General features: G+C 46.0%; 1 protein-coding gene across 3 annotated transcripts in view; it reads left to right on the top strand.

The window, feature by feature from the left end:
- The window catches only part of PDZD2 (PDZ domain containing 2), a 226,564-nt gene that overhangs the window by 149,022 nt on the left and 54,217 nt on the right, over positions 1-23,325 (top strand). For all 3 annotated transcript variants that reach the window (XM_084832043.1, XM_084832042.1, XM_084832044.1), the window contains exon 5: positions 5,127-5,294. In XM_084832043.1, the coding sequence (XP_084688169.1) occupies positions 5,127-5,294 (168 nt within the window). The remainder of the gene's footprint in view (positions 1-5,126; positions 5,295-23,325) is intronic.

Below are 23,325 nucleotides of genomic sequence, written 5' to 3'. Positions count from 1 at the left end.
AGACAGTATCCATGGAGGCTGGTGGCTCCGATGTCAGTGGGGTGGTGAATACGCTCTGGGCTTTAGTCAGAACCAGTCAGAATTCTAAAGGAGTTGCAACTTGGATAGCTCCTTTAGAGTTCTGACTGAAACCTGGAGCAGATGCACCGCCCCACTGACATCGGCGTCGTCAGCCTCAACTGGATGGTAATAATAATGTAAATACAGTTGAACCCATTTAAAGAGCCCATGAATGCAGGCAACCATGTTCAAATTTCAAAACCCAGTCCCATGAGCAAACAGCCCATCTACCGAGTCATTCAATTACATTCCAATTCATTGTGAAGTAGATACATCTTGCCCTGTATACCAGGACAAGTCTCAAGATGTATGTGCCCACAATGGCTTTTGCAACATTTCAGTTGGAGTTATTAAGTATCAGCCAGGTTTGGCAGTGACTCTGCTGTTTTTTCCTTTCACCTTGTCGGTAAAACCGTTTGGAATGCATGTCAATGTGTTTGCATTTGGCAGCGTTCCAAGAGTCGGATATTGCCCCACTCCTTCCTGAAATGCTTTGTCCAGTCATGCCATGCCTGCTGTACAACCAGGAGAAAGCCCTGCCATGATCCGTTTCAGGTGAACTGAGGGCTGTGTTGAGCTGCTTTTCACAAGAGATACCAAAGGGCTGCTTTGCCCATGCATGTTCAGCCCTTGATCTCTCATCACTTGCTTAGTCAACAATTTACTCTCAATGGAATTTGTTAAGTGGGCTCCATTGAAAAGCAAGCCAGTATTGTGATGGCTGGAAAGATCTGCTTATGGTGTTTGTTGTAATGGCTCGTTTACGCTTGCAATTCATCACTTGATGCTGCAGTCGTGAAGTGATGATCATGACTGCTGCCACACATCCTGGTTTACATGGACATTTAACTTGTGTGTATACATGTAGAATGACCAACATGGGCCTAAGGGGTCATGACCAGAGGTATGGTCTGATCACCATGGATTTATGCACTAAGCCAGCCTTCCCGGTGTCTCCCAGATGTGTTGCATTGCAACCGCCAGTATTCCCAGTCAGCATGGCCAATGGCTGAGATTGCTGGGAGTTCCGACACATTTGGAGGGCACGAGATTGGGGAAGGCTGCACTAAGCTCTTACTAAAATGTGGAATAGCTGCTTCTAAAATGGGGAAATTAGTTCAAACACTTGTTCAAAAGCTAAAAACATAGATGTTGGCTGTTGTTGTTTTTTCCCAGGTTTTTCTCGAAAGCACACTCATGCCCACACGTGGAAGAGCAAAATGGCTAGGATGGTAGACCCCCTTCCTGCCCCCCAGCACATGGGCCAATATACTAGTTTTAATAGACCTAACTAGAACAGCGATCTCCAACCCTTTTGGCGCCAGGGACCGGTCCAATTTTTCCACGGACGGGGGGGCGGGTTTCCGCTGGTGGACTTCCAGCTGCTGGAATAGGGACGACCATTTGCATCCCTATTCTTTGCAGTAATTGGCTATGTAAAAATTCACGTAGCCTATTACTTGTAGAACAGGGACGCAAATGGCGTCCACATAGCAGACACCATTTGCATCCCAGCAGCCGGAAGTCCGCCAGCGGCCGGAGCTGGCCAGCAGCTCCGCGGACTTGCCGTGGAGCGGAGCCGGCCAGGGCTGGCAAGGATTCTGGGGGGAGGGAGGGACGAATCGCCTCCCCTCACTGCAGACCCCCCGCAGACCCAAGGTGAGGGGGTTTCGCACACCCCTGCAGCCCGGTTGCTGACAGGCCATGGAGCGGTAGTGGTCCATGGCCCAGGGGTTGGGAGCCCCTGAACTACAAGATAGAGAAAGATGAAAAGTGGGGAAATTAGCACTTGTCGAATAAAGAGGGGAAGGTGGCACTTTGGAAATTGCAGAGCAGGGGACTGGAAACCCATATGACCAAGGAAGCTCGGGTGCTGGTGGCAACTGTGCGGGTGGGAATGGATAGGTTTAGGAGGATGGTCCACCTGGGTGATCCACCCAGTGCGTTGGCTGCAACCCAGCTTTGCTGTGCATGAGCTTTCCCCATGGGGGAAGGCCCACACGCAGCAAAGCCACCCTGGCCAACACACTGGGTAGATGAACACCCCATTGCATCAGCTGAGGTGACTTCACTTGCCCCGTGCTTTCACCTGCCCCACACTTTCTCCCATTGGGTCAGGACACAGGGCAGACTAGGACGAGCCAGTCAGGCGCCTCCTGATTGGGGTGGCACATGAAGGAAAGGGACTCAGCTGGTGCATTGGAATTAGGGATGTACAGACTGTGTAAAATCCACTCCGTCTGTGTTTTGCGGATTGTCAGGTGCCTTTCATTCCGTCATCCGCCCACAGATGGATGCGAGTATTTTTTTTTCATCACGCGGAAAAATATGGAAATAATTACGGAAATATTTATGTAAGTATTTACTTAAGTATTTACATAATTTACCCCAGTATGTAACATTTAACGTATTGTCCTCCATTCCATTCTACGTTTCCTCAGCAGAAACGTATGTATTTTTCTACGGATTTATATGCGTAAATTTCAGGAAAGTAAAAAAATCATCTGAAAGTCCACGGACTCCGCAGGGCCTGAGGGGTCACTCCGCAGCGGATTCCGCAGGTCAGATTCTTAGAAATCCAAGCTCATTTTAATCCATCTTGAATTTCTCCAGCATCCCTAGTTGGAATCCCCTTGTTTTCTCCATTCTGGGATAAAGGGATTCCCCTTTACACTGCTTGTCCTCCCAGTGGGAGGGACAGCAGTGTGCAGGGGAATCCCCTTGTTATCTCTGGTCACAGATAGGAAATAACAAGGTGATTCCTCTCCCTGCTTCCTCTCCGAGCCCTTGGAAGCCTTCAGGCCTGTGGGGGCAGGGCTTGGGGAGGGGGGAGGTCCCTCAGAGGGAGGCCAAGCTTCCACAGGCTGGACAAGGAACCTCAGCGGGCCAGATTAGGCCTGTGGGCTGCAGGTTCCTCATCCCTATTGTACATAGGTAAGTATCCTAGTGCAATATTCAAAACAAAAGGTGTCATCAAGGGTGCTCAGGTAGTGCTTGACCTTGTTGACCTGTCTGGGAGGTGGGGATGCTTCAGGACTGAGCCATTTTCCTCCACCAACTGGTCAGTTCAAAGGAACCCTCATGGGTTAGTTGGCTCGGTAGTGGCTGGGTGATCCTTGTGGCTGGGTGGTGGTATTGCAATTGGGCAGACAGTTGCAGCCCTCTTTTAATCTACTCCAGGAGAAAGCAAGTATATTCAATGGCTTGTGTGGCTGTGGCAACTTGGGAGGCTCAACATTGTTCCTGGCAACTATTCAGGCTGCGCTTTCCAGAACCAAAATAGATTCTTGAGCCAAGGTGTGAGGGTAATGCCCATTAAATCCATAGCGCACAATACACATGTCAGAGAGTCAGCATGTCTGAAGCTCCTCTGTAACAGCCCTGTGTGAATGAATCCTATGAACATCTTTTTGCCTCTTCAGTCTTTTTTCCATGAGGCATGCAAAAAGAAATGTGTGAATGTACCATGAGCATGATGCCTCTGTCATTCAGCTTCAGCTCTTGTAAGGATAAGCGTCTGTCTCCAGCCAAGATACGGAGCCCTATAGATGCAGCTTCTCAATTTACTTAGTTGGAGTATTACTCTAAGAATTCATGGCATAATTCTGGAACTACTGGTTTGAGGATAATGGATGAAGGCCACAATCCAAAGCCCACTTTCCTGGGAGCATGCACCATTGAACGCAGTGAGATATAAATGCATAGGATTGTGCTGCAAGGTTTTGTAGTATCTAGCTTGCATGGAAATTTATGGGCATGGAAGCAAGTTGTCCTATACTCTTATCTCATGGGTATAACCGTATCTTGCCCATTGTATGATCTGCAGTTCTCCTGTCCTAATAGAAAGCCAGCATTCTTTTTTTCCTGACAGTTTATCATTATTTTTTAACCATACAGGATTTAGAAATTATCCTGTGTGCAGTTATGCCTTTAAAAATAAGTTTAGTTCTGTAACTTTTTAAAGCATTTGAACAAAAGAATGAATTGCTGGTGCGTGTGTTTTCATAAACTGAAACTTGAAAGTTTTGTCTGAGTGTTGAAATAGTTTTATGCCCCCTCAATATTACTGTACTTATCTTTAGGTTTTATATTGTTTTTATTGTAATGATTATCTGATTTTTGTGTATACCACCCTGAAATCCTCTTTTGGATGAAGGAGAGGTCTGTAACATTTTAAAATAAAAATAAATAAAATAAACATATAATGAGGTAAGCCAAGAAAGTCTATCAGGAGCAAATAGCTATGGAAAGAAATACTAATAATAAAAAACACATGTTAAATACCTCAGAAGCCGGAAAGCAATGAGGTAGGTAGGAGGCCCATTAGATAACTAACGTGTGAAAAGTAATTATTTGGCAGATAAGTATATTTAAAGGGGTTGCCATCATGGAAACAGGCTGTACACTGGTTGTGTGGACTAAGTGGGCTGATTCACATGGTCTCCAGGTGATCGGATGATGTTTCATGGGAGGTCCTAAGACAGAACACAGGCATTCAGCTGCCTAGGTTTTAAGATCATCAGGGGAGGCCCTTCTCTTGGCACTGTTGCCATCAGAGGCACATATGGTAGGGATGCCAGAGAGGACCTTTCGGTGGCTGCTCACAGACTTTGGAACTCCCTGCTGCAGGTTGGCTCCCTCTCTGCTGCCCTTCTGCTGGCAGGCAAGACTGTTCTGTTAGGTTGGGTTTTTATTCTTTTTTTTGTTGAGATTTTAAGTTGTGTTTTTAATATATTTGTTCTACAATTGGTTTAAGTATGTTTTTATTTTAAATGTTGTCTTTTACTGTGGTTAGCTCTTTGGGTGCCATTTCCTGGTAGAAAGGTGGGGAAATAAACAAACAAACAAACAAATAAATAAAATGTTCTCTGTGTGCAGTTTCCTCCAGCTTTGTGCCATCTCTCCTGGCATCTGCCCACCATCTCTGGAATGTTAGTAATATAGGCCTGCCTTACAGGATTTTTGTACAGATGACTGAACTCATATATGGAAATACATCATGCCAAGTCGTTGTCATTGTCTTCTTCTTCTTCTTCTTCTTCTTCTTCTTCTTCACTTCCTTATAGGAAGGGGCAGAAGAGGATTTTCTCAATTATCCATCTACAAGTTTGCCAGACCTAATTAGCACCTGCTCTGCTCAAGATACGGGTCCCTGGACTGACAATAAAGAGAATGAAGAGCCAGAGGAGGAGGAGGCCAAAGGAAAGACCCTGGTGCCAGAGGTCCTGGAACCTGTAAGTATGACCCTGGAGTAGTGATGGACAATCAGTCTATTTCTGGTCCATGTCAGTTTCATATGTGTCCAGTCCTAAATCCGTTCAGTTCCATTTCTGCATCACCCTGTGATTTTTTAAAGCTGCACAAAAAGTTGCATTTCTTTTCATCTGCATTTTTCCTAACACACCCATTTTTGTATGCAATTTCCCCTAATATCCCAATCTTGGAACACGATTTTTGTTCCAAGAATTGCATTGCAAAATTCAGAGATCTGCACAGTCTTTAGGATAACTGTTCTGATCTGCATCGTAGTCCAGGAAATGCGAATTAGGTTGGTTCACTTAAAAACACAGATCATACTAAATTCTCCCCCACCCCTACTTCGGAGATACATAGATGGATTCTTCAGCAGCTCTGGGCACATTGGAAATGTGTCATGTGTGCCACCACTTGCCCTCCCCATTAAGATAAAGTTATTATCATAACAGCCTCCTGTTCATTTGTAATCAGCCCAATGATTTGTACTCATTTGTAATCGGCCCAATGATTTGTAATCGACCAAAAGATGGCAACCACAGAGCTCGACGAGGCTGCTAGGGCGAGTATGGGCTGCTCGCCAAGTGTGGGAGGGGCTGAAGCATGGTCTGGGGACCAGCAAGTGGGGGCAGGGGCTGGGTGGGTGCCCAGAGAACCTGGACAGGGGTGGGTTCATACATCCCTACTCTGAATACCAGATGCTGGTGATCAGCAGCAGAAGAGAGCTGCCATCATTGTGGCTTTCCAAGGCATCTAACAGGCCGTTGTTGGAAATAGAATCCTGGGTTAGATGGATCTTTAGTCTGATATAGCAGATCTCTCATTACATTATGACGACATTTAAAATATATATTGCTGCATGCAATGCAAGGAATGAAAACTAGCATCTGTCTGCCACATCTAGCACCTCAACATTTAGCCAGGGGAAGCTGATTTGTCTTGGGGTCCCCAGGAGTGGGCTAACCCCTATCTTCCCTAGAGCAGGGCTGGGCAGGCTTGTGGGAACTATTTTGTTTTTCAGTAGAACTCAAGTTCTACCAAGTGGGGCCAGGTGAAAAATAGTGGCGCATTAAGGTACAGGGTGCCTCCAAGCACATGCTTAGCCCAGGCATTCGTTTTCAGTAGCAGAACACAGCTCACAGTCCTTTCACACAAAATTTCACTCCTGGTTTTTCCCTCCAAACCTTACATAAGAACATAAGACAAGCCATGCTGGATCAGACCAAGGGTCCATCTAGTCCAGCATTCTGTTCACACAGTGGCCAACCAGCTGTCAACCAGGAACCCACAAGCAGGGCACGCACACAATAGCACCCTCCCACCCATGTTCCCCAGCAAATGGTGTACATAGGCTCTCAGCCTCTGGTGCTAGAGGCAGCACAGAGCCATCAGGACTAGTAGTCACCTATTGTCAGGGGTGTTTCTGAGCGCAGGGAGTGGGATAGCAGTTCAGATTCTGAAGAAGAACCACCAGACACGGGGGAGGTGTTTTCCCAGGCTAGTCCAGACATGACTGGGCCTGGCTTCTCAGGTTACAAATGCCCAGCTGGCTGAGGATGAGGGTCCCTCTTCACACACCCCTGTGAGAGACAGTGAACAGAAGAGGCGGGGGAGTTTGATCTAATAGACACCAGGCGCAGGCACAGAGCAAAGAGAGAGAAGGCAGGGGCAGAACTTAAGACGGTTCTACCTGATTGGCCTTGCATGAGAAGCTGCGCTGAGAAGCCTCGTGAGAGGGACCTCCCCCCTTAAGTTAGGCTAGTGAGACCGCCTTCCTCTTCAAACGGTGGGCAACTCTCATAACTTCCTTTTGAATTCCCCTGAAGGCAGTCCTTTGTAGACTGAGAGTCACTGAGAATTTGCATCTGTGTGTCCCTGTGAAGTAATGGATTGAAAGGTGTAGACTGAAGCCTCTGTGTTTGTTTTCAGCGTTGAAATAAAGTGAGGGCTAAAGGAATCCTGACACCTGTAGCCCAATCCTCCAGAAATTTGTCCAACCCCCTTTTAAAACGATCCAAAATGGTGGCCATCATTACATCCTGCAGTAGCGAATTCCATAGTTTAACTGTGCGCTGTGTGAAGAAGTCCTTCCTTTTATCTGTCCTGAATCAGCTTCATAGGATGACCCCGGGTTCTAGTAATTTGAGAGAGGGAGAAAAATGTTTCCCTTCATTCCAGCAGCCTAATTTCAGATAGGGCCCCCCCCCCCCCGCCATTCTTTTGCTGCTATTGTTAAACAACAGGGAGTCAGAAAATGGTGTCAAATCTCCCAGTAGATCCTGATTTATGTTTTCTCCACCCCTCCCATAGACCCCTCACCAGCATGACTCTGAGTTATAGTAGCTGTGGAACAATTTCCCTCAGCCCTTGCTTGTGCGCATCCTAAGAGGCACATGGTTGGCCACTGTGGGAAAAAGGCAGCGGAGGCTGGTGGCTTCCATGTCAGTGGAGCAGTGAATCCATTCTGGGTTTCAGTCAAAACCAGCCTCTAAAGGACCATCCAAGGTGCTGAACCTAGTTTGAGGACAGGGTCAGCACCTTGGATAGCTCCTTTAGAGTTTTGACCGGTTCTGACTGAAACACGGAGTGGATTCACCACCCCACAAACATCGGAGCCACCAGCCACTTTTCACCACTGGAGAAAAGGATGCTGTGGACTTGATGATCGCCTTTGGTCTGATCCATCAGGGCTCTTATGTTCTTACGTACAGACAGTACCACACATTGTGCATTAATTTAATTCATTCTGCATTAATCTCGCATCCCCTGTTAATTTCAGCGGAGCATACATGGTTTTGTAGTGTTCCCTTCTTGAGCAGAAGTAGGCTGCTTCCTTGCCATGTGGACTATGTGTCACACTGTCTGACCAAAGTGTTGCTTGCTATATGTTCAGTAAGCCTAGGGATGGATTGGAACAACAGACTAGCAGGATTTCTAAGTAGAGTATAACTGTAGAAACAACAGGAACAGATTAAAAAAAATAGCAAAGATTTTATTCCCACTTGATAATAACCATATGGATTAACCAGTATTGTGGCTTGGATTAGTAATGTCTGATAGCAAAACCCTATGAAAACCAACACGCCCCATTTTCCTTCCTTGCAGTGGTGAGGGGCTGCAAAAGGTGCAAGAGGCCGTTTCCTGCAGGTGCTGAAATATCCAATATAAGTGTGTAATCTAACACTCTTTAAAATAATAACCATCTGTTTGTAGGGAGGGAAAAGGGTTTCTGAAAGTTTTGCAGTGTTGCAAAATCATTGGCTCTGTTTTAGTTTACATTGTACAAAAATCTGTTAGATTACACACACACACACACACACACACACTTTCAACTGAATGGACTCTATACTTGCACATTCTTGCCAACACTTGCTCATTGAATGTTTGTTTTTAATGCTTCTGCTCATCACTCAGTAGCATCACTCAGTAGCAGAGTATATGATCAGGTCTCCTACACCCAACCCAAATGGGCATCCAGTCCATCTTTGGAAGCTGGCTCCCCTCTTCCCTTGATTCAGCGGCTGCCATTGTGGCTCCTGCCAGAGGAGGTGACATTTCAAGTTTGGGAAGGGAGAAAGGTGTGTGTGTGTGTGTGTGTGTGTGTGTGTAAGTTAGCGAGGTTTCATGTTTGGATATGTTCATTTACAAATGAGTAATTGGCCCAATCCAGCTGAGGGCTGTATGCATGTGAAACCCTAATGCAGGGGTAAAGAACCTCTTTCAACTCAAGGGCCAAATTCTGTTTTGGAGAAACTTTTGGGGGCTGCGTTCGAGTGGTTGGGGGGCAAAAGAGGCAGGCCAAAATTACAAAAAATACCAGCATATTTTAAATTAAAGTTCTTATTTCTAGCAACTCAGCTTAGGGAGCCATTTCAGCCTTTTAGAATGGGATGAGGTGGGGTGGGGGGACATGCAAAAGCTGGGAAGCCACCTAACAGGATGAAGGATGGTGTATAGATATTTCTGATTAATTAGATTAGTTAATTAAATTACAGGCCTCCAATGCATATCCCTAGCTGGATAAAGAGCCACAAACAGGTCCTGCACCCTCAGTCCTGTTCCTCCCCTCCCCAGTCCAGGACTCAGGGCTGCTTGCATGCACACCAGTGGTGGCTGGTGCTCATCGGTGCTGATGGGACAGAGGGCAGGGCAGATACTCAGTATTCTACTGAGATTGTCGGAGGAGGCCAGGAGAAGATTGTGTGTGGTAATCAGCAACTGTATGCGGTGCGTTGGAGCAAATGCACCCGGTCATGGAGGGATTTCTCTTCCACAAGTCGGCGTGGGAGACGCAAAGGGTCACCGCCCCATTCACCCCAAATATAGAGCTGCCTCTGCATAGCCTTTAAGCAGGTCTTATCATCCCACTGCTCATTCTTTTGGGAATGGGGAGGACTGGATTCACCCCTGTTCCACCTTCCTGCCAAGCAGCAGATTCACAGGATTTCTGTTTCTTTCAGTGGATTACTCCAATCATACACACTGGCACACTCTCTTGGATGAGCACCATTGGTTTGTAGGAGCTTTTTGTGTGTGTGTGGCCACCTCTTTGCATGTATAGTTCCTGATCCAGTAAGTCTGTTGGACAACAGCTAGCTCCCATTGTCCATAACGACTAGGGATGATGGGAGTTGTAGTCCAACAATGTACAAAGTATCCAGGATGGGGAACGATGTAATATGGTATGTGCATGCACAAGCTTGTTTTGAGGGGACGTACTGCATTTACATACGTATCGCGGTTTTATTAGAGTCAAGGTTTCTGTTATGAAATGAGACGTACTTTTAATGAAAAGCCTAAGATTAGGCAAATAAAGACAGTTCTTTTGCTTTATTTTCCCTTTTCTCTTTTACCATTGTTTTTTAAATTGTAAGCTTTTGGGCAGGCCCATGGATGTGTTTTAAAATTATTCTGTTCAGCCCCTAGTTATTAGAGGCAGTTTTTAATAAATAATATATTATTATGTTATGGGGCATGCTGTAATTTTTATTTATTTATTTATTTATTTTATTTCATTTCTATACCACCCAATAGCCGAAGCTCTATCTAATTTCTCTTGCCTTCAACACTTACAGTGAATGCTAATATATCAAGGTCAGCTAGGATTGTCAGCCACACTTACCTCCCAGGGCAAGAGCAATGTTTTGCCTGGGAGGGTGTGTGCCCAAGATTTAAAAGACCCACAAGATGCCTTGTAGGCCTTTTAAGGTCAAGGGGGGTGGGTATAAATTCCTTTAAAAAATAATGGGAAAGGGGACAAGAAAGCAGGTCTGAATTCAGGAAAGAGAAAGACTTTGAGTTTGGATAGCTAGCTGACCATAAGCAGCCCCAGCGGCTGCAACAGGGGTGTGCTGATGCTCAGTGCCCCCTCCAGGTATAGGGCATCTCTACACCAGCCTAAAATCCTGCATTTAAAACGGGGCTTTCTTCCTCCATTCTAAATGCAGGATCACCACTGACTCCCTTTACAGGCGCTCCCTTTCCTGCCCCCCCCTTCTCCCCATATCAGAGTCTTCCATTATCTGTCATTGATCTCGCTCCTCTTCTTGCCACTTTAACTCTTTTCACAGAAGGAACTCAAGTGGACACACAACGGGGTAATCTGATAGCTCATGATCTGCGATCTATTTAAAAACAGAACAAAGGGCATTTAGTGCTGGAGACGCCTTGGAATGTAAAGCGTCATGTAAAGAGCCCGCAAACTTCCGTGAGGGAGCAATCTCAATCGCAGGATAAAAGCCCGGTGTGAAGGAGCCCATAGTGACACCCTTGGGCAAGAGGCCTTCAGTGCGGGGTCCTCCCTGAGTGGCCTCCACCTTCTGGTCACTGGCACTGTGGCACATTTGGTTGCCCTCTAGCTCCACCTCTGGGCCCTGGGCTTTTTATTGTTAATTGTGCAAATTTGTTTTGCATTCTTGTATGCAACTGGTTTTATATTACGTGCTATATTGTATTGGGGTGGTGGTGGTTATTCTTTGTAAACTGCCCGGAGAGCTTTGGCTGTGGGGCGGTGTAGAAATAGAAAGAATGAATGGGCCCAATCCTCAGCAGCACTGGAGGAGGATGCTCCTACTCCCTGCTCTTATCACTGGATAGTACAGGTGAACAGGCGGCAGCAGTGAGGAGAAGGAGGAGGAGGAGAGCTGGCAGACAATGCTGGTTCCAGGTTGTTGAGGGTCCTTGAGCAAGACCCCCTCAGTGGTCTTTCAGTGAGTCTGTCTTCTCATCACCATTTTCACCAGCTGCCATTTCTCCTCCTCCTCTTCCTCACCATTGTTACCACTTGCTTGCTTGACAGGCAGAGAGCCAGGGAGCAAGCAGGCCGGGGCATCTACTGCTCCACCTTCTCGCCACCACCCTTGTCTGGGCCAGAGCGAGAAGCAGACGAATAAAAAGGATGCAGTGGTGAAAAGGAGGAGCAAGTCCAGGGGGCTTTTGTCAGCAGGCCCCTGCTAGAGTCTGGGTGCTTGACAGGTGCCCAACCCTGCCTGCTCTTGGTGTTGGCCCTGCCATGGGGCTTTGGGGATAAGCACTGGCCCCCTGCTGGGGTATGGGCCTTGGCGGGTGCCCTGTGATGGCAACACCTGATGCCAGCCCAGCTGATGCTACTTTGAGATTAGTATTGCCTTCTACGTGCCTGCTTGTTTCCTCCTGTTCTACTAGTACGCCTGGAAACACAGAGATAGTACAGAAGCTACCACAGGGCTCCTGTCCTCACAAGGAAACTGATCCTGTGAATGTTGCCCTGCTCTTGGTTACCAAAAAAATTGGTAGCTGATTTGGATGCATTGACCACTACAGAGCAGGCTCTGTTTGATCCAGTAATTTTAACACCAGCTGTAGTCAGCTTCCAGGAAGGTATAGAGAGGAACAAAATTTATCTGGACTGGAGACAGAATGCAGGCTAACAGAAATATTACAGGTTCTGTTTTATTTAGGTTCCTTGCCTATTGTAGCAACAAAGTCTCATAGCTGCAGTTTAAAAGGAAAGTGCTACTTTATTACAAAGGCAAAAGGTGAAGTTTGGTATAACATAAAAACCTACAGAAAAATAGACCAAATCAATAAAATTCAGGCTGCGAGGCAAAGAAAAAGAGCATGTTAAAAATCTTTACAGTGCACTTTCTACAGACAGAGAAAGCCCAAATGATCTGTAACTTACTGATATTTGTGTTAAATTGTCTCCATCCCATTCAACACGGGCTAGTCAGCTTAATATTCTTTTTAAGCATGTGATTGTGACATTTGTGTGTTTTTAAAATTGATTGTCTAAAGTGTTATGGATTGGTTAAGGCTGGGAGAAAGGAAAATAAAAACGATATTTCCCACAGAGATTTGTGTGCAGCTTCACTTCCATACTGGAACCTTTCCTGCATTGTTAAGCTTTTCAAGTTCCTATTCTGTTTTTACTCTTTTACTCTGTTGGTAGATATTCTTGCCTACTACAGTGCTGCAGGAAAGAAGCACTAACGTCCAGTGCTTGTCCTGTGCATGTGAAAGAAAACTTGCAGCTGTGGCACAGCTCTTTTGATATGTTTTGTATGTTGACATTTTAAAGATGAAATTGTTTAGGTTTTATTACTGTTTAACTTTTAAGCCATCTGGCGGGGGGGGGGGAATGTGTTTTGACAGAAGGCTGGGGGATAGAAATGAAATTAACAAATAACAGAAATGTCTTCAGTACTAACATGCTATGCTCAACACACTAGACGTTCTCTTGTAGATGTGCTCATAGCCTAGAAAAGTTTGTTTTTGTTTTTAACTTTATGGAGCGAATTCTCACCTCATCTTAATGCTCTGAATGGTTCCATATGGGGTTTGTATGGCCATTCTGAGATGCGATAGTCCTGCTGTTAGTAACAGAAACAGGATATCCTTGGTTAACGTTTACATGCCATTTCTTGCACAAGGAGCTTCTGCATCTGCATTTAGCCCATATAGTCTGCTTATCATTTTGGCAAAATCATACCACTGAATTAGGCGTGGGGTGGGTTGCGGGGGGAACCTTGTATTTTATTAAGCTGTATTTACTCTAGGCCTTAGTACTGTTTAGCTATTTCTCACAGTGTAGCATTATTACCTACTGGAGAATCTCTAAAGCAGGTCTCGGCAACATACAGGCTGCATGTATCTTTTGTATCCATGGTCTTTTTTTGCGGCCCCTGCTTCCACGTTGACCCTATGTGGTAGCTATTTGCATTGCCCTTATTTTCGCCGTAGTCTACGTAAATCTTTACGTAGACTAGATGTACCAAAAAAAGGAACGCAAATGGCGGCGCCCATGGGCCGCCACCATTTGCGTACGCGCTTTCCCCCCCCCCCCCCCAAAGTCACCCGTGATAGGCTACGTGACGATTTACGTAGCCTATCACGGCTGACTTTGGAAATCTAGCCGTGATAGGCTACATAAATCATCACGTAGCCTATCACGGATGTGTGTTTTTTGTTTTTGTTTTACTTTTTTATTTTGTAATGGTGGTGGCGGCAGCCGGTCGGGAGACCGGCCGCCGCCCCCTTCCCCGACGAAACACTGCCGAACCGCCGCCAGGACCCGCTGCCGAGAGGGACATTCGCTGAAGGTAAGTCCCATCCGGGGGGGGCGGGGGGCCGGCGGAGAATTTCCCCAACACTTTTGGGGGGCCGAATGCCTCGGCGCTCGGCCTCCTGAAGATTTGTGGAGAAATTCTCCGCCATCCCTAGGACCTGGTAAAGGTGGTGCACGCACTGGTAACCTCTAGGCTTGATTTCTGCAATGCGCTGTACTTGGGGCTAACTTCATATTTAGTTCGGAAACTTCAACTGGTACAAAATAGGGCAGCCAGAGTAGTCTCTGGGACATCCCGTGGAGACCATATTACACCGCTTTTAAAATCTTCACATTGGCTGCCAATCTGTTTCCGAGCAAAATACAAAGTGCTGGTTCTTACCCTTAAAACCTTGCATGGTCCAGGTCCAAGGTACTTTTGGGAGCGCCTTCTCCCCTCCGTCCCAGTCCGCCACCTAAGGTCCTCTGAGGGCTCTCTGCTGCGGCTGCCTAATGCGAGACTGGCAGCCACATGCAAGGGGACCTTTTTCCTTTGCCGCCCCTCAATTGTGGAATGACCTGCTGGTTGAAATGCGCCTGTTGACCTCGCTGAAGGTTTTTAAGCAGGCATTGAAGACTCTATTATTCTGGCAGGCCTTCCCTTTTGAGAACTCCTGTTCCTCTTGCTGACTTTTAAGCAGTGTTGTTTTAAGCTGTGTTTTATTGTTGGATTTTAGAAAAAATATTTTTAGTTCAAAGTTGTTTTTAGCTATATGTGGTTTGCATATATTCTCCTAATGTTTTTATATAAATGGTTTTTAAACTTTGTATGTTGTATTTTAATGTTTTAACTTTTGTAAGCCACCCAGAGAGCTTCGGCTATGGGGGGCAGTATAGAAATATAATTAATAATAATAATAATAATAATAATAATAATAATAATAATAATAAAATGTGGCTTTTTTGCCACTGCTGAATTTCAGCAGGGAGTGCAGCCCTCTTTGGGTTCCAGGAGGGAACTTGTCCCCTGGACCATTGGAAGCTGCCCACCCCCGCTCTAAAGGGTGAAAGCTCAGTAGGAGAGCATGTGAATTGCATGCAGAAAGGCCTTGGTTCAACCGTCAGCACCTCCAGTTAAAGGCCTCTGTCTGACACCCTGGAGAGCTACTGTCAGCTAAGGTAGACAGGCATGGGTGAGATGGGCTAAGGAATGGCCAAGTATAAAGCTCATTCAAATGTTCAGTTTCTGGATGTAGTAAGGCCTGGCTCAAGACATTTTACTGCCTGAGGTGAAGGACAGGATGGCACGCACCTCCTCCCTGCCCCACTTCCATGTACTGAAGTCAACCAGACAGGCAGTTTGTTTGTTTACTACATGTATAACGTGTTCTTTTTCCTCTTGCCATGAACCCAAGGTGGCATTCATAATTCCGCTCCTCCCCCTCTTAACTTTATCCTCACATCAACCCTGTGAGGTAGGTTAGGCTGAGAGTCAGTGATTGGCCCGAATTCACCCAGTGAGCTTTATGGCAGAGTGGGGACTAGAACCCAGGAATTTCAGCATAGCTTGCTGGATTGTATTGGTTTTATGGCAGCGACATTTATGCTTTTATCTTTATCCTTTTATGCTGCTTTATGGTGATTTTATTATTGAATATATGTGCCCCTGAGACTTTACCCTGAAGCCTAGAAATTATGTAAATAAATAAATACTGTAAAGCAGTGATGGGGAACCGCAGGGGCCAAATCTGGCCTGCCTGGGGTCCCAATCCAGCCTTTCTGGGGTTCCCCAGATGGCCCCATCCCTTTCCCCTAACCAAGAACCTTTGGCTATATCCCAGCTTTTGTGCAGTTTTTTCCCCATTCTAAAAGGTTGAAATGCCTCTCTTAAGTTCTAGGTACTGGCAGGAAGAGCTTTAAGCTACAATATGCTGGCATTTTTTGAGATCCACCCCCTTTGCCTTTGCCCCCACCCCTTTGCTTGGCCCCACCCACCACTGGAATGTGGCCCTCGAGAGCTTCTCCAAAATTGAATTTGGCCCTCAGGTTGAAAGAGGTTCCCCCACCTCTGCTGTAATGGGGCAGAAGTGCAGATTAAGGGGCTGGGCACAAGTTGAGGTCGCTCATGTGATGACGGCAAAGTTTTGCCATTGCAAAAAGATGTCCAAGATTTGGCCGTTGCCTATATAATAAACTGTGAGCCAACATTAATAAAAAATGGGAAGATGCTGTGCAGGAGTCACTTGAGATGGTTTCTCCATTCGTGCATTCCCTTGTCCCAACATTTCAGCTCACCTTTTGGGCCAGGTGAATTGACTGCCTTAGGTCTAGTGGACCCAGGACTTTCTTCTATGCTCAAGAAGTTCTGTCCATCCTTAAGAACACAGTCATGTGGTGAATTGCAGAGTGTGAAAGAGTGGATTATTATGGATATAGATGATACTTTTTTATTCATTATATAAACACAGGCACGGTCTAGGAATGACTCTACTTTTCTATTTGCCTATAGCTAAAAAAATACAGTATGAACCAGTCCTTACACACATGCTTGCTATCAGGGTCTCCAGAGCTTGATCAGGATGGGATCTTCTAGCCTACTATGTGTGCTTGGTCCTCAGCACCCTCTTCAGGCACAGACTGGAATAACAGTGTGCAGCTTTGGTACCGAAAATTTGTAGGTATGCTAAAATCTCTGAAATGGCCAGCTATGGGTATAAATACCACCTGGTCTTCTGCTTTTGCCTGTTCAACAGAGTATTAGTACCTTGTTGCACTTCAGATTCCAGCTTTTCCTGCTCAAGTCACTGACCTCAAGGATCTTGAGCTGGCAATTTGGGTCAGGGTTCAGATATGGGTAGCCATGGTCCCATCTTACACACACACACACACACACACACCCCTCCCTAAATAAGCAGACTTTAAGCATTCTATTCTTTCTCTTGGATCTGTGTGCATATCTACACACATTTAGTGAAAATCATCAAGTCTTGTTGGACAAATTCACATAATCCCCAGCCAGCATAGCCCCAGCTGGCTAGGAATGGTGGGAGTTGTAATCCAACACATTTGGAGGGCACCAGGTTGAGGAAAGCTGCCTTAGAAACGTAAGATTAGAAATAAAAGATTGAAATGAAACTAGCAGTAATGTTGCTCTGCAGTCTAGCTATTATTAACATAATGATAATAGAGATAACCATAGCAGGGAAATTTAACTTGATGTGTAGCTTGATCACATCTGCACTTTCCTTTCTCAGAAAAGTATCGCAGCTGCCTGCAGTTCGATCCCTACCAGGTTCTATTAAAATGTATTTCAAACATGCTGTGCTTCAAAAAGCATCATCTACATAATTTGAAAATTGGCCTTTAGATCATTTATTTCAGAAAGTAATGTGCTACACTGCAGGTTTTGCTCCGGGCACATCACATCATGAACAGTGCAAAAGGCACACTGAACAATATCTTGGGAGTGATTCTTTCACTTCTTGTTATCTTTGATGCCATGATTGCATCAAATTGCAAGTGATTGCATCACTTAGAGCAGGGGTGGACAACATGGGGTCTGTGGGCTGCAAGGGGGGCTCAGCATAATTTCTAGAGCCCTCTGAATACAATCAGTTCAGACCATTGGCAACAGCAGTGTCTCTTCCCTGGCAGCCCTCTGGGTGGGTGGGAAGGAAGAGGGAGAGAGAGAAAAGAGGGTGGCAAAGAGAAAAAGCTCTTTGTGGACCCACCCACTTTTGGCTCTGGCGCTGCTCCCTGCTAGCTTCAGCCCCTTCCACCATGGATGTGTGGCCCCCAAAAGATCACCCATGAGGGAATGCAGTCACCTGTTCTTGAGAGAAGTGCTCAGATCCAGCAACAAAGGTGCATGCAGAAGCAGATTCTCTGCTAGACACATCCACTGTTAGACTGATGATTGTGAATGGGAGTTGCTACTTCCCACGCCAGCACTGACACTCACCTTGGGCCAGCAGCATTTGAGTGGGAAGTAATAATGTTTTATACCTATTTCCATGCGGCCTCCTCATTCAATGTATTACTGGAGAGCCCATGTGGAAGTGGCAGCCCTGCCCTGCCATTCAGGTATAACTGGCTGTAAGATTTGTAAGAAATACATACATTTTGCTGGTGGTGAAAGATCTTCATGAACTACCCAAGGGGTTTCCAATTGCGTTAACTGGTCTCGTCCCACGCTCTGTGCTTCTCATACTTCTTTGTTGGCTAGGGCAATGTTCTTCACCATAGGGCCTCCCAGTCACCTGAAGTGCGACTCTCCACTTCTCTCCCTCCCTCCCTCTTTCTCTCCGGGTGTCTCTACATGAAGCAAAACTGCCGCAAAAACCCACATCCTTTCCAGAGCTTCCCACTTTCCGTTTCTTTGCAGGATTAGCAAGGGCTTCTTTACACAGCAGCCACATGGTTTGAACTGAGGGTGTCCCTCCCTCCCTCCCTGGCATGTGCGCAAAGGAGTGGGGGGGGAGTCTTGTTTTCATAGCTTAACGTCTGCTGTACTGTTTTCTCGCAGGCCCCAGGAAATCTCTGACTTACTTCTGAGGAGACATAAAATGTAAGACTGTGCTTACACAGTCTGCAACCCTTGGCACACTTACGTAGGAGTAAGCCTCATTGAACTCAATGGGACTTACTTCTGAGTAGACATAAGAGCACCCTGTAAGTCTTCAACCCTCGGCACACTTACTTGGGAGTAAGCCCCACTGAACTTAATAGGGTGCTCTGAAACAACAGAGGACGTTGCTTCTGAGCTTGGTGGGATGGGGGATCAGATGTGTCTCCCTTCATTGTAGGGAGGCATTTTACCCTTTTCTTCCTCCAGTTGAGAAATGCAGAGGCTGGAGTTGCAATCAGCAGACGATTCTTGCCCTTGCGCCTGTCAAATCTGCTTCCGTGCAACCCTTCTCCCATCCTCAATGCCTTCATCATCCTGACTGCGCCCCCAAGAACTGAAAACAAATGCCCACAGCAGGCAGACATAGCAGTTTCCTCCGCCATTGGAGAATTTCATGAGGAGGTCATGGCGCTCCTGTTCCATGGGCCAGGAAAAATACCACATTTTTTGCATTTGGGGAAAATATGGGATAGGCTGGGGGAAATGGTGGGAGGTGCCTTGGATGGTAACGGCGTCATGTAAAGAGCCCACAAACTTCCGAGAGAGAGGCATCTCAATAGCAGGATAAAAGCTCTGTATGATGAACCTCTCTCTCTCTCTCTCTCTCTCTCTCTCTCTCTCTCTCTCTCTCTTTGCAGTAGCTACAGAAGCTTTGTCTTGCTGTTTGTTTTAGTGGTAGGCTGGCTGCTGTGATCTGGGCTACTGGAGGAGGCTTCAGGGGTAGGGATTCAGGAGACTTGCCCATCCCCAGTTATAAGGAGAATGCAGGGGAAGAGGAGAATGCAGGAGTAATCAGCCATTTAGCTGTGGTGGAAAAGAAGACCAAGAGGCAAAAACAATATGATTGGCTAGCTGAAATGTAATTGGCTAGCTTTCTACTGGAAATTAATGCACAGGTGAGAGAGCAAGTGTGCAAAGTGGTCCTCGCCTAAGAGATTTTGCAGCACCAGGTAGAACAGAGCATGCTCAGTGATGAGAAAAAGGTTCATCCCAATCCAAGGACCAAGTGAGCGTGTCGGAATTTGCCTGCCTGGTGACTTAACTGATGAGGCTTTGCTTGGATGACAGGGAGGGAGGGGGACAGGGAGGAGAGGCCTGAAAAGCCCTCCAGTGAAGTCCAGAGCACAGTGTCACCACTTGAGTGGGGGTGTGGGTATGGGAGACAGGAGAGCCGCCCAGGACTCAGGAAAGGTCCCTGAGTGTGTCCCTAGTGGCAGTGCCTGGAGCCAAAGTGGCTCCTACTTGGAAAATAGTGAAGATCACTGTGCTAGAACAAAGGTCTTTTGTAAGCACTGATGCTGCCCATTGCCAATGGGCCTGTGCATCATCTTTATGGGCCTGTTGAGCTATCTGGATGGGATGCCACTGGGAACCCCATGTATGATTCCTCACAGGTAGGTTCAAGTTACACGGAGCTTTCAAGAGACTTTAAGGAAGGCCTCCTCCTCAGCAGAAATTGATGCAAATAGTGTCATTTTTCCACTGGCGATGCTAAAGGATTGTAGTTCCAGCCCCTCCTTGATGGGAAAGGATGCTTTGGCAGGAATCTAGAGTGCCCACCATTACTTCCACTGTCCCCTTTCCCTGCCACACATAAGTTTTCAATGCCCTTAGGAGGGAAGGGGAAAGGGAAGGTGGTAGAAGAGATCAAATTAAGGGATGCTCGTGCATCCCTAGATGCGAGTGGTCCTTTATAAAGGAGGAGATGGTACATGTTCTTTTCCTTCAAGCCAAAGGACTTCAAGGGATCATTCCATCAGAAGACTTATCACTCCTTGTAAGAAACCCAAATACATGGGTAGTGGAGATAAATTTTGGGAACATGGCCCCTTGGTGGTGCCTGTGAGATGACATATTTTCTTCCCCTGGCTAATCTGCAGCAAAAGTGTTCCCTGTTTAGAAAGAAAAGTACTGGTGGGAACCTTTTATTTGCATGTCTGTCAAAAGAAAAGATCAGGAAGCATGATAAACATTCAGTTACAGGAACTGCCTTGTGATCTGAATAGGTGGAAATGCTAAGTAAACAAATCAGAACCTTTAAAAGATTCTCCGTAAGAGCTCTTGGAGGCTACTTGACTTCTGCATTCCCTGACACTCATGGAGTACTGGGTTTTTAGATAACTGTTTTCCAGCTTGGTGGTGTAACAACTGTGTGAAGTGGTGGTCGTGATGGTGGTGGTGTTAGTGAGGAGATGCAGGTTCCATCTTCTGGTCTGTTACAGGAATTCCAGATTTCACAACTCATGCCAGAGGCATAAAGTTTATTGTACGTACTGCAGCTTTTCTATTTTCTGAAAGATCCAGATTGATACTTAAAGCAGGGCTCCCCTTGATGATGTCATGTGAGATGACCTTTGCCCAGAAGTGCGGCCCTGCTTCCTGACTAGGGGAGAAATGTGACCGATGTCCTCCCCCTCCTTTTCCCTCCCTTGAAAAGAATGGTGCAGTAATGGCTGTTACACAAGCAGCAGATTGGGGCAATATCTCCTTCTGTGGGGCTGGATGGGTAAATTTGCTTAGTCTCTCCTTCCTCAGTGTTCCATCCCCTTAGAAAAGCACAATAACATTTAGTCACCAGACCTAATGCCGGGTGACTCTAGTTGGGAAAAAAGCATCTGTGTGAAGTTTCATTGGTTTAGATCAGACAACAGTACCTCAGACAACACTTTTTCCTCATAAACGTGTATGTGTTTAAGGGATTCCTTCTTCAACTGCCGTGGAACTCTATGCGTGGCAGAGGATTCTGTGGGATGCACACCAATGTCCCAGAGGGGCTTCACTGTTGCCCTGTGTGAACACCGTTCTGCAGGGAATAACCAGCAGTGATGTAAAATCTGTATTTTAGACAGATTGTCCATCAGGGGTTTCATTCAGGAACCCCTTGAATTTTCTGGAACAGTTTGTAAAATTGCTGTTTTCAATTAGCGGTACGAATCCAGAACTGAATAAGTGTCACTTCCAGGAAAGCAAGACAGCTCAGAATGGCATGGTTACTGTTTTGGAAGAAGAGCAGTCGGTAAAAAGGTTACATTCATGTACGGCTGAAAGAATAAGACAAGAGATACATTTTCATTGAACTGTGGCACTTCAGCCCATTTTTACAGCCAAGGATTACAAACTTGGGTGCTGTGAGAAATTCGTACAAGCTTAATGGGTTGAATTTCTGTTTATTTTCAGAGCAGGAAGAAATCTGGGTCTTCCAGAAAATAGAAAAGCTAAGTACGTACAATAAACTTTGTGCTTCTGGTATGAGTTGTGAAATCTGGAAGACCTTCTACTGAGGCCTGTGCCTTTTCATAGAATCATAGAATAGTAGGGTTGGAAGGGGCCTACAAGGCCATCGAGTCCAACCCCCTGCTCAATGCAGGAATCCAAGTCAGAGCATCCCCGACAGATGGCTGTCCAGCCTCGCCTTGAATGCCTCCAGTGTGGGAGAGCCCACCACCTCCCTAGGTCATTGGTTCCATTGTCGTATTGCTCTAACAGTCAGGAAGTTTTTCCTGATGTTCAGCCAGAATCTGGCTTCCTGTAACTTGAGCCCATTATTCCATGTCCTGCACTCTGAGATGATCGAGAAGAGATCCTGGCCTTCTTCTCTGTGACAACCTTTCAAGTACTTGAAGAGTGCTATCATATTTTCCCTCAGTCTTCTCTTCTCAAGGCTAAACATGCCCAGTTCTTCCAGTCTCTCTTCACAGGGCTTTGTTTCCAGTCCCCTGATCATCTTTGTTGCCCTCCTCTGAACCCTCTCCAGTTTGTCTGCATCCTTCTTAAAGTGTGGTGCCCAGAACTGGACACAGTACTCCAGATGAGGCCTAACCAGTGCTGAGTAGAGGGGAACTAGTACTTCCCGGGATGTGGAAGCTATGCTTCTATTAATGCAGCCAAAATAGCATTTGCCTTTTTTGCAGCCACATCACACTGTTGTCGATCACAAGCTGAATATGAGCCAACAATTCCAAGATCTTTCTCGCTTGTAGTGTTGTTGAGCCAGGTATCCCCCATCTTGTAACTGTGCATTTGGTTTCTTTTTCCTAGGTGCAGAACTTGGCATTTATCCCTATTAAATGTCATTCTGTTGCTTTCTGCCCAGCGCTCCAGTCTATCCAGATCACTTTGAATTTTGTTTCTGTCTTCCAAAGTATTAGCTATCCTGCCCAATTTGGTGTCATCTGCAAATTTGATCAGCATTCCCTGCACCTCCTCCTCCAAGTCATTAATAAAAGTGTTGAAGAGCACTGGGCCCAGAACTGAGCCCTGCGGTACCCCACTCGTTACCTCTCCCCAGCTTGAGAAGGTCCCATTGATAAGCACTCTTTGAGTCCGATTCTGTAGCCAACTGTGGATCCACCGGATCGTTGTTTCATCTAGCTCACTTTGAGCTAGTTTGCTCATCAGGATATCATGGGGCACTTTGTATAGCAATATTGTGTTTCATCACAAGCATATATCTTACGTTTGTGCCTGATGTTGTATTATCATTATTAGTTCATATTACACTTCAGAACATTCAAAGTATTTAACACTGAACATAAGTTCAGTAAAACGTACTGTGCTCTGTAAAGTAGGTCAGCATTATTATCCCTGTATTATGGAGGTCTGCATGTGATGTGGGAGATCTGTGATTTGGACTCCTAGTGACTTAAAAACACACACCTTAAAAGCAGTTTGGGGTGGGTTTGGCTTGGGGAAGACGTTCTGAGGAAGGAATTCTTTACCCCAAAGTTGCTGATAGCCAAACAGGGAGAAAAAAGACAGGACTAATTTGGAACCTAGGAAGATACTTTATATTGAGTCGGAGGATTGGTTCATCTACTTCCATATCATTTACCCCAAATGGCAGCAGCTCTCTGGAGTTTCA

Source organism: Heloderma suspectum, chromosome 2 (genome assembly GCF_057233095.1).
Source record: "Heloderma suspectum isolate Gila_16-S chromosome 2, 16-S_ref, whole genome shotgun sequence".
NCBI classification, from domain to species: Eukaryota; Metazoa; Chordata; class Lepidosauria; order Squamata; family Helodermatidae; genus Heloderma; species Heloderma suspectum.
The sequence above is the reverse complement of the archived record's forward strand: the minus strand, read 5'-3'. Positions and strand labels throughout refer to the sequence as shown.